The sequence below is a fragment of the Anabrus simplex genome, chromosome 3 (genome assembly GCF_040414725.1).
Source record: "Anabrus simplex isolate iqAnaSimp1 chromosome 3, ASM4041472v1, whole genome shotgun sequence".
NCBI lineage: Eukaryota > Metazoa > Arthropoda > Insecta > Orthoptera > Tettigoniidae > Anabrus > Anabrus simplex.
Window position 1 is genome coordinate 431,296,685 of NC_090267.1, and position 17,019 is coordinate 431,313,703.

The 17,019-nt window shown below is 38.8% G+C and overlaps 1 protein-coding gene across 2 annotated transcripts in view; it reads right to left on the reverse strand.

Annotated features, from left to right (window-relative positions):
* cass (cassowary) overlaps positions 1–17,019 on the reverse strand; it is a 134,458-nt gene that overhangs the window by 81,439 nt on the left and 36,000 nt on the right. For both annotated transcript variants that reach the window (XM_067144587.2, XM_067144588.2), the window contains exon 6: positions 9,468–9,662. In XM_067144587.2, the coding sequence (XP_067000688.1) occupies positions 9,468–9,662 (195 nt within the window). The remainder of the gene's footprint in view (positions 1–9,467; positions 9,663–17,019) is intronic.

Here is a 17,019-nt window from a genome sequence, read left to right on the forward strand (position 1 = left end):
GGGGAGTTGCATTTATGTCATGGTGCAAAGGTGTTTTGAGAAGATTCTGGAGAACAGAATCAAATAGGGTGGAAGAAAAGCGAAGAGAAGTGCAGTATGGATTCAGATCACGAAGATCCACAACAGACATATTCACAGTAGGACAACTGCAAGAGCATCATCATGAGTGGGGTAAAGATTTACTGATGGCCTTCTTGGAATTTAAGAAAGCATATGATCGTGTGTGCAGAAACAACGTATGGGAAACCTTGCAAAAAAAAAGGTGTTTGGAAACAGACAATAGAAAGAATGAGAGAGGCGTACCACAGGAGTGTCACTGGTCTGAAAGTAGGAGAAAGAACAGACTGGTTTGAGCCAAAATGTGGATTTAGACAAGGAAAAATTAAAGTGATGATGTTTGCAGATCACTTGTTAATCTGGGGAAGCAAGGGAAAGGATATCCAGGAACAGTTAAGATGCATGGGAAGATGAGGTGGAACAACGTGGAGTAAGATGATCACAACTAGAAAGAAGGAGACCTATTAGACAGATAATGCTTGGTAGAGAACAGCTTACGAAGGTAGAGAGTTTCAGGTAGGCCTACCTGGGAAGTATCATAGAGGAAAGTGGAAGAAATGGTAAGGAAATAACAGAGCGTGGAAGGCAAGCGGGAGGCTATGTACCTATTCTGACATATGAAGCAGAAACTTGGGTAATACAGAAAAGAGCCATTAGTAGGATACAGGCAAGGAAAATGACATTCGTGAGAAGCAGGACAGGAGTGACAAGAAGGGATACAATGAGAAATGAGAAGGTTACAGATATAGTAAAGGATGAGCACTCCAGAGCAGGCATCTGGACCAAGATGGTATGGTCACATGAAGAGAGTGATAAGAGAGGAAAGGATGCCCAGGAGGTTGCAGGAAATGGAGAGAACACGAAAATGACCAAGAGAAAGACCAAGAGACAGGTAGATAAAAAGAGTGGAGGAGTGTGCGCAGACAAGCAGATGTTTCAAGCAGACCCGGCCAGCGGCTGGAAACTGCGCATGGTGGTGATGACGATATGCCAAATGCATTAACGAAGTAATTGATATGCAAGAACTTTGTCACCTTTGGAGAATAACTAAATTATCAACCCCTCACATCAGTTTCATCATAAACATAATACACATTTTATTTTTAAGGCAATGTGTTGTATAATTAATAAATACAAGTTTTCAGAAACAACCATAATATTTTTCAGAAAAATTGAAATGATCTACTTTGATATCAGCATATATTTTAAAAGTAGCTTTTTCCTTCCCAATATATGCCTATCCAGTCAACAAATACCAAATTCCCAAACTCCTATCACTTATCCATTTGAAGAGTAAATAAACAATTGAGCAGAACACACAAACCATTGCATCAAGAAAAATAACAATATGAAAGCTGAACAAAATTCTTGCAGTCACTTCGCTAATAACTATTTCCTGTTTACCATAATTTCAACATTGCTGTAAATAAAAGCACATGTAGAGTATGTGGCTAAAACTGAATCAATTAGCTATGTTCTTCATTGGCCTCACACACTTTAACAATATAGTTCAGTACTTAACCGGATGTTTCGCTTATGGTATTTTTAGTAATGATTAAAATATGTTTCTATAGTGCATGTAAAATACTTCACGTCATGGAATGTACAGGTACCGTAAACTAATAAAATATTAAAGTTTTAACCAACCAGTGCGCCACACTTAAAAACCCTGGCAGTGCCCTGCTATGGGAGTGAAAGTTTAACTTCAACTCGGGTACAGCAACAACATCATCTCATTTAATAATTAAAATATTTAGATGAAAATTAACACATGCTGAATTCAATGCAACAATTATTCAATTATTTTGATATATGCAAATTTCCCATGGGCAGGCAGACCACTATCTGATCTCTATTGAACTAAGACCATCTGTCTGCAGAGGAATAAGGGTAGAAAATCTCTAGGTCGAGGAAATGGACAGTAAAAAGATCCAGGATATACGAGACTGAGTGGCATACAGGGATACTGTTGTAGAACGGAATGCCTGGAACAACTGTGTGTAAAGATGGGGAAAAACAAGCATCTTAGTGGAATGATGAAGCGAGAGCAGCTTGTAAACGTAAAAGGAAGGTGTATTAGAAATCACTGAAAACAGGGACTAATGCAGATGGGATTGTACGCAGATGAAAAAACAGAGCGAATCTAATAATTGTTTAATCCAAGAAGCTGCGGGAAGATTTCGGTAATAACCTGGAAAGGCTAGGACAAGCGTCAGGGAAAACTTTCCGGACAGTAATAAAGAATCTTAGAAAGGGAAGAAAAAAGGAAATGAATAGTGTTTTAAATCAGATGAACATTTAATGGATCCCAGGGAATCACTGGACAGGTGGAAGGAATATATTACAAAACTTCTAAACATAAAAGGAAATCTTTCTGGAGACATTGCAAACAACCAAGCTTAGGGGTGGAGGACAATGATGGTGAACTTACACTTGAAAGGATGATAAATAAACTCCATTGTTATAAAGCAGCAGGAATAGACAAAATTAGACCTGAAATGGTGAAATATAGTGGAAAGGCAAGAATGAAATGGCTTCAAAGAGTAATAAGATTAGCATGGAATATTAGTACCGTACTGACTGGACAAAAGCAGTAATTACACCTGTCCATAAACAAGGGAACAGGAAGGATTGCCACAACTATCGAGGTATTTCATTGATGAGTATACCGGGTAACATGTTCAGTGGCATTTTGGAAGGGATGGCAACCAGTGCTTGAGAGTAAGTTGTATGAAAACCAGTGTTGTTTCAGACCACACAGGATCTGCCAGGATCATATTTTCAGTGTGCGCCTGGTAAATGAAAAATGCTACGAAGGGAACAGACAGTTATGCCTATGTTTCATAGATCTAGAGAAGGAATATGACAAGAGTTCAGAGGGGAAAAATGTTAGCCATACTGGGGGGACTATGGGATTAAGGGCACATTATTAAAAACAATCAGAGATACTTATGTTGACAATTGGGCTGCAGTGAGAATTGATAGTAGAATGAGTTCTTGGTTCAAAGTTCTTACAGGGATTAGACAAGGCTGTAATCTTTCACCTTTGTAGTTCATAGTTTACACGGATCACCTACTGAAAGGTATGAAGTGGCAGGGAAGGATTCAGTTACATACCTGCCAACTTTACAAAACCAAAAATCAGGAGATTTTGATATGAAAATCAGGGAAAATCAGGAGATACAACTGGTCAAAACTGCTTATTCTACATGTTTTGCGAAATACAGTACTACGGTATATTTATAACACTTATTGTCTCAAAGCCCGACTGTTGCTATACGAGACTACAAGGCTAAAAATTACACATCTCTATTAGCTCACAGGAAGTACGTGAGTGAGATGACCGGTCTCTGATAAGCCTCCTGAAAATAGTATGAACTCATGCTCCACATGTGTTAATCAGTCATGCTCTTAGATGCCATTACTTAGCAAAGGCATAGATTAATATAGTATTGCATCAAGCGCCTGCGTGATTATGCGAAGCGAATGCTATTTGGATCAAATAACTAGCTGATCTACCCGTGCTTCACTACTGAATTCTCAGACAGCCTGTCCTTATAGTTTTCCTGACTGAAGTCAACATAGGTCATTACAATGATGCCAGTATGAATATCGCAATTAAAAGCAATGCTGTCATATGAAATATTCGATAAAATGAAAACAGCACACACACTTTTAGCAGAAAGTACTACAGTGTTGATCTAACAGTTCAAAGTTTCAGAGCTAGAATGACCAGGCTGCATACAGCCACGAATACTCCTGTGTAATTATTCCGTTTAAGTGTGCACACTGCTCATTCCAATCACTGCCTCGAAGTAGGGATCGAATAGCTGGAATACTACGATGATCCAGTGTGTTGCGTACCAGTAGTATCAGAAAATTTACGAACTAGAGGAATGGCATGCTAAAGAAGAGAGATCTAACTGCCCACTCCCCAGCTATTTCCCGCCAATATTCAGGCAGGCTGTTATACTCGATACGCAGCAGTAATCCCATCTATCAGAGATACATGGCAGCAGAATACACAAACCACATCACAACAAACAATGGTCAATGTAATGTTATTGTTGATCGATTTCATGAGCTTTCTATATTGGAGGCCTTCACATTTAGTTTTCTTCCGAATCTGTGATATTAGATCATCTAATGTCAGGTGAGTCCTTTCTTTAATGACAACCTCTTGTGTTATTTAAGCGATTGCTCCTTCATGACTTTTTTTCTCATTTTTATAATCATCTTCACAATTTAATCACCATCACCACCAATATTATTATAGTTGGTACTGTAAAACTGAAGACACAAATAATCGGAAATTGTATTCTTTATAACTTTTCAATATGACCAGTAAGGTAAGTAATTAAAAATTAAATTTTTGGCACCTTCCCCTAAGCTACTATTTCAAACCGAGTGAATAAAGTTATTTATAGCCTAGCCTAGACTGCAGTTCCTTATTCCCCGACTTTACATAAAATTCTGTTCACCCATTTTCACATACCTCGGCGCTGATATGGACTTGGCAAAAAATAAAAAAAATAAAAAAAATTAAAAAAATCCAAATTCATGAATATCTCTGTATCATTGCCAGTACGGTAAAAATGTATAAGACGTAAATTATAGGAAATTTAATAATATATAACTTTAGTTATGTAGTATTTATCGATAGGGCCAATAATAACAAATATCTAAGAATGAAATTTTAAGCCTTCCCCTAAACTACCATTTCACTCGGCGTGAATAAAATTCTTTATGGCCTAGATTGTAGCGACTTATTCCCCGACGTTATATACCGATTTTCATTAAATTCTCTTCAGCCGTTTTCTCGTGATGACCGTGCGTGCGTGCGTACATAGGCTACAGACAGACAGACAGACAGACAGACAGACAGAAATTGCGGAAAATTACTATGGTCACGACCGGTACGGAAATATCATTATTTTTAAATTCTGAGCAATGTACAGACAAAACTCTTTATTTTATTTATATTGAGATAAATTAAAATTAGTCAGAATTATCCCCAAATGGCTCATAAAAAAATCTCTAGAAAAGTCACCAGTCATTATCATTGAAAATCTGTCACTAAATTACTAAGAAAACTCAATATCTAGCGACTAGTCTCTAGAATCGACCAAAGAGAATGGAATGACTAGATTGATGTGAACGAACGCGAACATTCCACGCGAGAACGAGAGATTGACAATCGATATACGCGTCGCGATATATAGGTTTCAATAAACATCGCACATTCGCGCACATTTCTCGCATGAATAAACGTCGATATTTCGTTTGAAAGCGGCCAATGAGCGAAGGACTGGCGTAAAAAACGCTGAAATGGCGGTAATTGAAAACAAATGAAGTTCACCAAAAAATAAGCTAAAATCGGGAGAAATAATAGAATAATCGGGAGGCGGGAAAATCTGTCGAAAATCGGGAGTCTCCCGCCTAAATCGGGAAAGTTGGCAGGTATGCAGTTAGGTAAGAAAGTAGCAGCAAGCAGTTTGGCCTATGCCAAGGATTTGGTCTTAATGGCAGATTATGCTGAAAGCCTGCAGTCAAATATCTCAGAACTCGAAAATAGGCGCAATTAGTATGTCATGAAAATTAGCAATATCCTTTCCAACACTAAAGTGATGTCAGTGGGTAAGAAATCTAAAACAACTGAATGTCAGGTTGGGAATACAAAGCTGGAACAGGCAGATCATTTCAAATATTAAACATGTGGATTATCCCGGGATGGTAGTACAGTAAACCAAAGTGCAGCAAAGGTAACGCAACGAGTTTGCAGGTACAATCGACAGTATTCTGCAAGAAATAGGTCAGTTCCCAGACGAATCTATCTTTACACCAACCAGCCTGTGTTCAGACCACCTTTGCTTTATGGGATTGAAAACTGGGTGGACTCAAGATATCTTATTCAGATACGAAATTAGCAAGAATGATTGCTAGTACAAACAGGTGGGAACAATGGATCGACGTTACTCAGAACGAGGAGATAAAGACAAAGTTAGGAATGAACTCGATTGATAAGGATGTATGCATGAACTAACTTCAGTGGTGGGGTCATGTGAGGCGAATGAAGGAAGATAGGTTACCTAGGAGAATAATAATGGACTCAATTAATGGGGGGAGGGGGGTAAGAGAGGTAGGGAGAGACTAAGACAATGATGGTTAGACTCAGTTTCTAATGATTTAAAAATAACGTAAGAGGTATAGAACTAAAAGGGGCCACAAAATTACTTACTAATAGAGAATTGTGGCAGTTTAGTAAAATCACTGAAAATGCTGAGGCACGACTGTCTATAATGAAGATGTATGTAATATGTATGTTCATGTGATGACTGAGGTCCACCTCTTGAATGTACGTCAGCTTTTCATAATTGGTTCACTGTTGCGCTTTCCTCTTCTCCATAATTAAAAACACGCTTTGTAAACTGTCTTACTAAGACACTGAATGAATTAGCAAACACAACAAAAATGTCCACTGAAACAGTTACAAGCAGCTGCCTGTAGACATACTAATGAGGAAGAGATAGCAATAGAAAAGAAATGGTATTACTTCCATTTCTCAGTTAAGGACGGAGCCCATATGCTGCCAAAAACTATTGAAGAATTTTACTCCAAACAAGATGGAACTAACTTGCAAACTTAAGTCACTGATAATGGGGAAAAATAATGTCCAGTCAAACAGTTCTGTAAGAATTTGATCATTTTTAGTGAAGAGGGAAAACATGTTAATGAGGATAAGTTAGCATGAATTTAATAGCTTAGGACTTCAAATAAACAAAAATCACCATGTTAACGGGGGGAACTAGCTACCGGAGAAAGTACTGGAGAGATTTCACTGTCAAGGTTTATTTTGTGTGCGACTACATCATTACAAAAATTTCAAAACTAGCTGTTTCAAATGCCGATATTGTAAGCAATCTGCAGGGAGCACATATTCTGGCAGGAAAATTATGGCACTGGCAGGCCAACTCAACCATAAAAAGTGCTTTACTTTCACCAATACTAGTGCCAACAGAGGGATGATGTAGTAATAATAATAATAATAATAATAATTATTATTATTATTATAATAATGTGTTTAGCATCCCAGTACACTGAAAAGCCCATCAAATATGCTAAAGGAGGCATATACCTAACAAACTATGCTTTGCACCCAGTCATTTGGCTAGCAGAGAAGACTACCGTATAATCCCGAATACCACCCGCCACAGAATAAGACCCGCACCCTAAATTTGAGATGGCAAAATACGGAAAAAAATCAAATAACATACCTATTTAATTTTCTTCAAATATACCACAAATATAAATTCAAACATCTTACAATGAATAAAATAATCACTTAAAGCGTAAATAAAATCGGTCAAATACTCAGATCATTCACAATTCACCGTCATCATCTGAAGTTTCACCATAGGAACTTTCGTCGCTAGCATCTTTCCACAAATAGTTGTCCTCACTATCGTCCACTGAATTTGAAATTCCACATTTCTTAAAGCTTTTGGACACTAGATTGTTGGGAATGCGCGCCCATGCAGTCCTGATCCAGCTGCATATTAGTCCCACTTCAGGCCTCTTTACTCGTCCGATTGGTGTTAACGTGTGATCACCATCAGACATCCATTCGGTGTACAACTGTTTCATTGGAGTTTCGAAAGGCTGGATCACGCACACATCCAACGGCTGTAGAATAGAAGTGAGCCCTCCGGGAATTATTTGCAAGATCAGTTTTTCCTTTCCTCATCATATCTTTTACGACGTCAGTTGTATGTCCTCGGTAACTGTCCAACACAAGCATGTTTCGTTTCTGTAACAAAGCTCCTGGGCGACATTGCCAAACACACTTCACCCAGTCCTCAACTAACGCACTGTCCATCCAGCCGAACTCGTGTTCTAACAATAACATCGGATGGCAAGTTTCCTTTCGGAAGTGTTTTCCTTTTCAGAACCACATATGGAGGAAGTTTGGTTCCATCCGCTAATACACACAACATTACCGTACGTCGTTCATTTTCATTACCACCTGTTCTGATGGCTACACTTTTAGAACCCTTCGTACCCACTGTATTTTCCAATGGCATTTCAAAATAGACAGGTGTCTGGTCAGCATTCCCAATTTGCGACAGCAAATAAGAATTTTGCTTCCTCAAATCAATAATGTGACTGAAAGGTCGTTAATTTTTCTTCATAAGTCCCAGGGAGATGTTGAGAAATAGACGTATGTCTCTGAATGCACAATCCCTTTCTCGATAAAAGTTTCGGATCCACCCGCGGCTTGCAGTAAAACCCTGTGTTTTGAGTTCTTTTGAGGGATCCTAACTCACGTTTTTCTGTCACAAATTTGTGGAGTCGTTCTTCAATTTCCGGAAACACTGCACTCCGCCCGCGGAATGCTCTGCAATCGCTGTTACTTTTTAAAAGTTTTTCCTTCTTCTTGTGCCAATCATGAATACACGATTCATAAATATTGTACTTTCTGCCAACGGCACAATTTCCATACATTTCACCTTCGCTTCAGACTTTAAATTTCTCACGCACAGTAAATGACCGCAGATGCCGTTTTGAATCCATCACTAACTATCGAGACTGCACTTTCACGGGACAGATACGGGACTTGAGTGTGAGTGAGGTAGACTTCCGTAACCAACAGTCTCAACTCTTGCAAAGTACGACATCCCACGATATCAACTATTCATGCACCCAGTATGCCAGCAACACTTGTGAAACAAATGACGATTGAGCACCCGCAGCAGCGGCTTTCATATTTACTGCAAATTTACTCATATTCTTTGATTTACCTATTTCATTACCTTACATTTCGCGTTTACATGCTACTGTAACTGTATTGAGAAAAAAAAAATCAATCTTGTTTTCTAGAACGCAACTAAAACACACAAGACCTGAGTGCCCGTTTACATGTGGTATATTGAGTACAGTAACCTTATTCAAATCCATTTCAATACTCCACGTAAACGTTACTAAATATTTACGAGAATGAGCGGCTTTAACACGATCCGCCCCCAAGATTTAAAACCAATATTTTGGCGGAAAAAGTGCGGGTGGTATTCGGGATTATACAGTATTAAAGCAAATATCTAGCTCTCACAACCAATGTCTCAGAAGAAGGGAGCTAGGAAAGTATGTCAGAGAAAAACATTCCCAGAATAATATTGGGGCTTCATGAAGATCAGCTGAGAGAATCTACCTGCAGGTTGCGCATCAGGACATCACATACTAGCAATGGAGAAAAGCATGAAGACCAACCACGATGCTCATATGCAATGTATTTCGGTTCCGATAAGTATATTTAATAAATAAAATCATAGAAAAAGATAAATAAAAGATAAATAAATCTATCAACATATTAGCACTTGAAATGCAACATGATCATTAAAAAATGTCATACTTACAATCAGTCTTTCAAACACCTTTCCAACTTTGGCTTCAACATTATCTAAAGTTCCACAATGTGTACAAAGTTCAGCAAACAGCTTCAATACTTCCAATTGTGGATCAGCTCCTTCTTCACTGGACGTGATATCCCGAAACTGTGGTAACACTTGTTCACAGAAATAGGTCACAAAACGGGCAGAATCAACTTGTGACTGTAAAGAAATGTACTTCTTTAAAGTTTGATCTAATAGACAGAAATCAAACATTAATTAACACCCTAACTTGGCAGATATAAAACTAATCATTAAACCAAACATAAAATACACATATGCTCTTAAATCCTTTTATGTACCCTAAAAGGCATCTTTAAGGTAACACGGAAATGAACTACCGAGGCTGCTTTAAGGAAAAGTGAAGTGCTGCTAAATCTACTGCTAGAACATTGGACATACACACTCTGCCTCTCTTCAACTCCTTGATGGCAAGAGCTTTCTATACTAGATGGTACTCATCATGTTTTCTTACGTGGTCCCAACTATTGGAGCTATTTTTCCTCCATTTTGTAGTTGATGGGCAAGACATTACAAAGTTCCTCACACATGTTCATCACACACTTTGTCCCGCAGAGTGACGCTCACTGACCACCGCAGCATCTGCATCTCTGCAACATTCATTCGCTGGTCAAGCTTCTTCTGTTTCGCCCAATATTTTGAGTCGTACATGACGACAGACTCGATAGTGGTTCCGCTCACTTTAAATATAATCTGAAAGGACAATCTAATATGGCTGCTACTGTACTGGATAAACCTGAGCTTGGATTTTGACCTAGAATAAGTCCAGGAGGCAGACTGCAATAAAATTGCACAATTTTAATGCATCATTTAACATAAAAATATATGTTATAAAAGTATGATGATTAAAATATCAACCATAATGCCTTGAGGGAACAACAATGACAGTAAAAAGAATAACGCTTCAATAAATTATTCTAGAAGCCTTATCACAGAATTAAATACTGAAGCAGGTAGGTTCTGAATTAACAGAAAGAATATGCAAGTTCTTCAAAATCCTAGACATCATAATAAAAAGACATGGAGCACAGGGCAGAACATAAAGGATTAAAGGGAATTTTATGGATTAAATAAATGTGTACCAACTTGGAAAAGGTTATGGTGAGCAATGAATTTTAGATTTCAACAATATTGTTGAAAAGGTGAATTGAAATTATATTCTAGTCAAGAACATAATATCAAAACATTTCAGACACATGTGGGCAAGTATTAAAGCCATACTTCAACTGGACTGAAGAATGGGAGTTATGTCTTGCCGATTTCCTCTGGCATTCATTTAAAGACAACAATAAAAAAGGACAATTACTGTTGAAAGCCATGAATGCTATTCACAGGGTGCAGGTTTCAATTTAAAATAAAGCGTACATTTCCTAATTGTTAATTAAATGCAAGTAATTGATTTAATTACACTGTATCTCAAAGCAATTTCAGTACAACTCATTAGGGTTTTTCCCCTCCAAAATTTTCCATCACTCTGTGCAATTCAGCAGGTGAAATTCTTTACACAGCATCTCTTGTGCTTCTCTTCAAGTCTTCCCTTGTCCTTGGTTTATTTTCACATACCCCTGACTTTGCCCCACAGAAAGAAGTCATATGCACTGAGATCTGGTGATCATGAAGGATATCCAACATCAACTCATCTGGAAAGGATACAACCTGGGAATATTTCACACGGGGTGCAGCCATGGAAATTCCCACTAATTACGATGTTGCTCCATCTTTGCAAAACCAAACAGTTGAGATTTCAATACCACATAGTTCCAGTTTAAAAAAACGAATGGAGCCTCTCGGTGTAGCAGAATGAAGATACACTCAATGACTCGCCTATTTCGTCTTGGGAAACAAAACAAAAAACCCGCAACGATAACTCCAAACCATGAAGGACAACACCAAAGAACTTCCTCAGAATGTAGAGGTTCTGGGGTGTCCAGTAATGGAACTGAAATCCCCAGTTAGGTAGAAATTTGCTTCATCTGTCATTAGAACAGGGTCAGTTCGATGTCCAGAGCATTCAAAAGAACTTCACAACCTTTTCACAGTTTCACGTCCCGTTCACTTAATTAAAGGACATTTGCTTTTTCATACCAGCAAAAAATTAAAATCATTCTGTAACATACAATAGAAAGAGACTTAACCATTTTACGATCTTTAAATAATGATGGTAAATTTATGAATATTTTGGAAAACATTTATACCGAGACTGACCAAAAAAAATCCACCCCTTGTCAAAATGTAAATGAGATAACCGAAAATATAAATACAGTGAAACTCGCTTAAGAAGTTCCCGCACAAGAAGTTTTCCCGCCTAATAAGTGTAATATTCTTGGTCCCTTGATCAATTGCATTAAGATATATGTATATTTTTCACGTTTCAAGTGTTCTGTTGTAAATATATTTCCTGCTTAAACAGTTCAGATTTTACAGCCCCTTGAGATAGAAAACGTCCACTCAAAGCAGCCCATGGTTAGAACCCTCGAGTCTCAGCGCAAGTTGCACCCTGTGTTAGACCGTTCGGGCGCTTGCGGTGTGTCTCTGGTGTCACGAAACCTGTCCGGGCTTGCCAAGGCCATACGTCCTCACGTATGACAACACGGACACCAGATGCTCACTCTCACCTGGAACCGAATCAAACCCATCAGTCGAAACTTCCACTCCACCATTCCATCTAGCGGAATAGAATCGAACGGGATTCTACGTGGAAAACGTACAATGGATGGTTTGATAAAACTTTAATGCAGTAAGTTGCGTGCCGCGAGAGGTGGCCTAAACATTAATTAAAAACTGTGTATTTGTCTGCAACATAACTATTTGTTAAGAATACATGTACAACAAACCTATGGAATGCCACTTATAAAATTATAATAAACACTTAAAGATCGTACATTCCAACCAATGCCAATGATCATACTGACATACCGTACTGTATATGGACTCCAACATGATAAGATTCTAAATTAAGGTCAACAATAATTGCGAAATAAACGAAATACCGTACAGGCCTAATCTACAACGAAATCGAATATTCTAACCTGTTTGATTTTTCATTCCCTTGCTTATTTCCTTCCAGGTATTTTCTTTTACAATGTTGTTGCAATAATACTTATGGGTCTTGTCGTAGAGGAAATTACGTTTTTGAACTAAACTAATAAGATTTTCCTTGTTCATTATTAGTGAGGTGAACATAAAGAACTTCCCGACTCTGCAGCCGGCAGAGAGATCCCGATCGTCTACGAAGTTGAACGAATGTTGATAACCAACTGGGTGTTGGTGGGAGGCACACAGAGGCGTTGCAATACCGCAAGTTGGCATAAAATTGAAAGTTATTTTTATTTTTACCTCAATAGGAGCTAAACATTGTATTATCGTGTAAGGTAAGATAAGGGTGTATCTGCCCAAAGGCAGGTCTGAACCTCCACAGAGGTGTGCCCGAGCCGGAGTTTATGTACGGTAGGGTGGCCAGTTCATTTCTGCTCCTCCATTCCCTTACCCCCCACCAAGAGCGCATGGCAACCCATCCAAATTTTGACCATGCCGAGTGTTGCTTAACTTGGGAGACCTCACGGGATCCGGTATTTCAACACAGCTATGGCTGTTGGCACATTATCGTGTCACTCGTAATTATTACATCGCATTATTAGAATGTAGCACAAGGATGAGGAGACATGAAATAAAATTCTCGTGGGGAAAGAAACTGTTTACATTTAGATGTGCTAGTGTTGCTACTGCGCCTTTATCACTCCCACGTAATACCCCAGATAGTTTTCCATGCACTCATTTCTGCAACTTCGAACCTGTGTTTCTTTTCTTCATTACCTATACCACGAAGAGGCATGAAGCGGGAAAATAAACTCAATACTGGCTTGACCATGCGGCACTTGCTAAACAGCTAGAAACTACGCCCGTTGCCGTGACAACCAGTAGAAATGCAGGGGCGATTTAGGCCTAGGTTCTCTAAGAATAAGTTGCCAGATTTCCCATTTGCTGCCGTTAAACCTGAAGCAGGTGTCGGGGGAGGGGTGTGTGTGTGTGTGTGTGTAAGATAGAAAGCACATACTAATGAACTGTAGTCACTGATCTCTGTACCTGGATGGCTGGTAGCTTGGGTAGCAGTAAGCCGAATAGAAGATGACTGGCGTAGTAAGATGGCAGCGAGCGCACAGTGCAGTAGACCACGAGGAGCGCGCTTGCTTTGTTTATGCTTACTTCAGTGACGCCAGGCCTCTTGATTGTAGTTCCACGAGTGTTCTGTGCTGTGTTATTGAAAAGTAAATAGTAATGAATTTTACGAATTTAGGTTCGTTGCCTTGTAGTATACTTGTGGATTACAAGATTCAATTTAAATATGTATGTGTTTATCTGAAATATGAATGAAGAAACATTCTACGGGGTATTAACATACCGCAGTGTTCAGCTTATGGATGTACAAACAGAACCCATCAGCAGAAGGAGAAATCATTTCATCGGGGAGTTTTATACTGTACATAAGAATCTTCCTAGGGTAGTGTTTTGAGTTTTAGGTTTATTGTATCTTTTTTCGCATATTCAGGGAGCAAAATGGCAATTAATTTTTGTAGGTTTCCTTTCTTGAGACCCGAACTTCTAAGATCATGGATTAGGAGTATCAGGCGGGAGAATTGGGAGCCTTCTACAACAGCTCTTTCTCTGCTCGGATCACTTAGAGGAAGACTGTTTTGAAAGAAATGGACAAACTGTACACCTTAGAAGTGATGTACAGCCAACTGTTTTCAATTTTACTGAACATTAACTGCAAGTAAAGATGTACTTATATATATATTTTTTTATTTCTCATAATTAAACTGACGGTTTCGATGAAATAATTGACGTGACCTTATAACAATCTTAGAAAATGAAGTCTGGAGGAATTCTAGACCTTATTTACATCAGTAATAATTATGGGTTTCAGACACTGGAGTGGTGGGAGAAGGGAAAGTGTGGTGGGTGTTTGGGGCTATCCCATTATACTATTCGTGGTATTTGGGACTCTCTTAACTGGTGTTACATATTTCTAATGATGACTATCAATATCGCTTTGCTAGCTGAATTTAATTAAAGAGGTCTGTAAAAGTAAATTAAGCTGCAGGTAATGTGATATATTGACAAGTTTTGAATATTTGCTGGTTTTATAAATGTGTACATTTGCTTCAATGATATTTTAATTTGATAATATGCGCGTTATTTCATGGAAACATCAATTCATTATCAAGCACCGATTACAATATGTCGAATCTAGGCCTGTATAGTGAGCTACGTTTATAGGTACATCATTTTAAGAATGCATAATTTCGTGGCATACATGTATACAATTTACAGCAATGTTTCCAGAAACTGGTTTTCACTCGTATTGTGTTACCGATCACTAATTGCATGTATTCAGCACCTAAGTTAATATTTGTCGGCCGTTATTATACATTCATGTTTATTGCTATCCCGGAGATTTACTGACCTCGGAATGACGTGTCAGTGATCCCAATGTCCTTATGCTTTGAGTGAACATGTCTCTGTATTTTTAATTATTCCAATGCGCCATTAATTGCGACTTAAAATTGACTATATTATCATTGCTTCCCCATAAGGAGAGCTCTAGGTTGGGTACGCCAACATGGTGAACAACGCGCTCAACTTGGCGTACTTTCTCCTGCAGCGGAGACCTGCCATCAGCGATCCATGTATAGAGATCAGTGACTGTAGTACACGTCTTGTCAGCCTAAGCTGCGGATTACCAAGCATAGTGTAGCGCTGTAACTACTGTGAATAGGGGTCAGTAAAGTTAGTTGTACTTCTTAAGTACATTTTAAGTGAAAATGAGCGGAATTCAGAGGAAAGAGATTAAGCGAAAGGCACCAACAATAAAAGGCAAAGTGGAGATTATAAGGAAAGTGGAGTCAACTACACATTCCCTGTTGCTTCGGCAAAGGAGCTGGCGATGCCACCGTCTACTTTGAACGGCACTATAGCAAAGAAAGAAAAGGTCTTTGCTTCTGCAGGGAATACTTCAACAAATTGCAAGAAAGTTAAATCTGGAAAGTACAATGAAGTAGAACAAGCTCTGTAATATGGTTTAAACAGCAGCAAAGTTTAAGCATACCTTTCAACGGGACTATTGTGAAGGAGAAAGCCGAAAAAAATCACGTGCAAATTAAAGGTACCTTATACCGCATCGAATGGGTGGCTGGACCACTTTAAAAATCGAGCCAGCATCGTTTACAAAACAATTTATGCCGAAGCAGAGAGTGTAAGTGTGGAGGAAAGGGAAGCATGGAAGGAAATGGTTCTGCCTGCTAAAATAAGCAAACCTTGCAATGTTTTTTATCTCGATGAATCTGCAGTTTGTTACCAGCTTTTCCTGGATAAGTCTCTAGTTTTGAAGGGATAATCTTGCCACGGAGTAAAATTAAGTTAAGTGCGAGTTATGGTATTGATTGGTGCTAATATGGAAGGAATGAAATACTACCTCAACTGATGATAGGAGAGTCTAGGAAGCCACGTGGTTTCAAGAATGTCAGGACTTTACCGTGCAAGTACACCAATAACAAGTCAGCTTGGATGACAACTTCCTGTTTGAAGAGTATATGCAGGCATTAGATGCGAAAATGGGGAGCCAGAACAGTAAGATTGTGGTGTTTATGGACCACTGCCCTGCTCATCCCAAGGAGTGGCCCCATTTAAAGAACATCAAGGTAAAAACTTTTCCACCGAATACTACATCGGTACTACAGCTCATGGACCAAGGAATCATTAAGGTATTGAAGCAGAGATACCGAAAATCAGTTGTGTGCCGTATGCTGCTACGCTTGGAAGCAGGCAAACCCATCTACAAACCATCTCTTTCGGACACAATGCATTTCATTGCCTCATCATGGGATTCAGTAGAGCCTGTAATAATAGCAAATGGCTTCAAGAAAGCAGGCTTCGGTGGTGGTACCAACAGCATTGTTATGGAAGTTAGTGATGAAGAGCCTGTGTGCTGGAAAACTATACAAGAGAAGAATGCAAGCAAATGCAAGAATGCAAATGCAAGCTCACAGGTGCGCGTCCCTAATCGCACAGACAACTCGCTCAGTTCCAGCGGGACAAATTCTGGCATCTTAGCATCTCCGAACACCATAGAAGCAGTTAGTGGGCTGTAAAACCATTAACATTATTAAAGAACTATTTCCCATAGCACTTGATTCACTATTCAAAAGCAACAAGATCTGACATCGAAGGGACCGCACTATTCCTGAACTTATGGGCAATATAGAAAGAGTAGAACAATTTAAGACTACTGTTGATGACTCTAATCTAAAGAGAAAGGATCCGTAGGAAGTGTACATTGGGTTTGTGAATAATAGAAAGTTTCAGACAGTTTAGTACTAGCCCTAGACCAGGTATGGCGAATCTTTTCCAAGCAGTGTGCCATTTTAAGCCTGGTTTATTATTCTCAACTGTCTACTGTGCCACTTGTTATTTTCCTTTGTAATGGCTACAACGCCTTCCA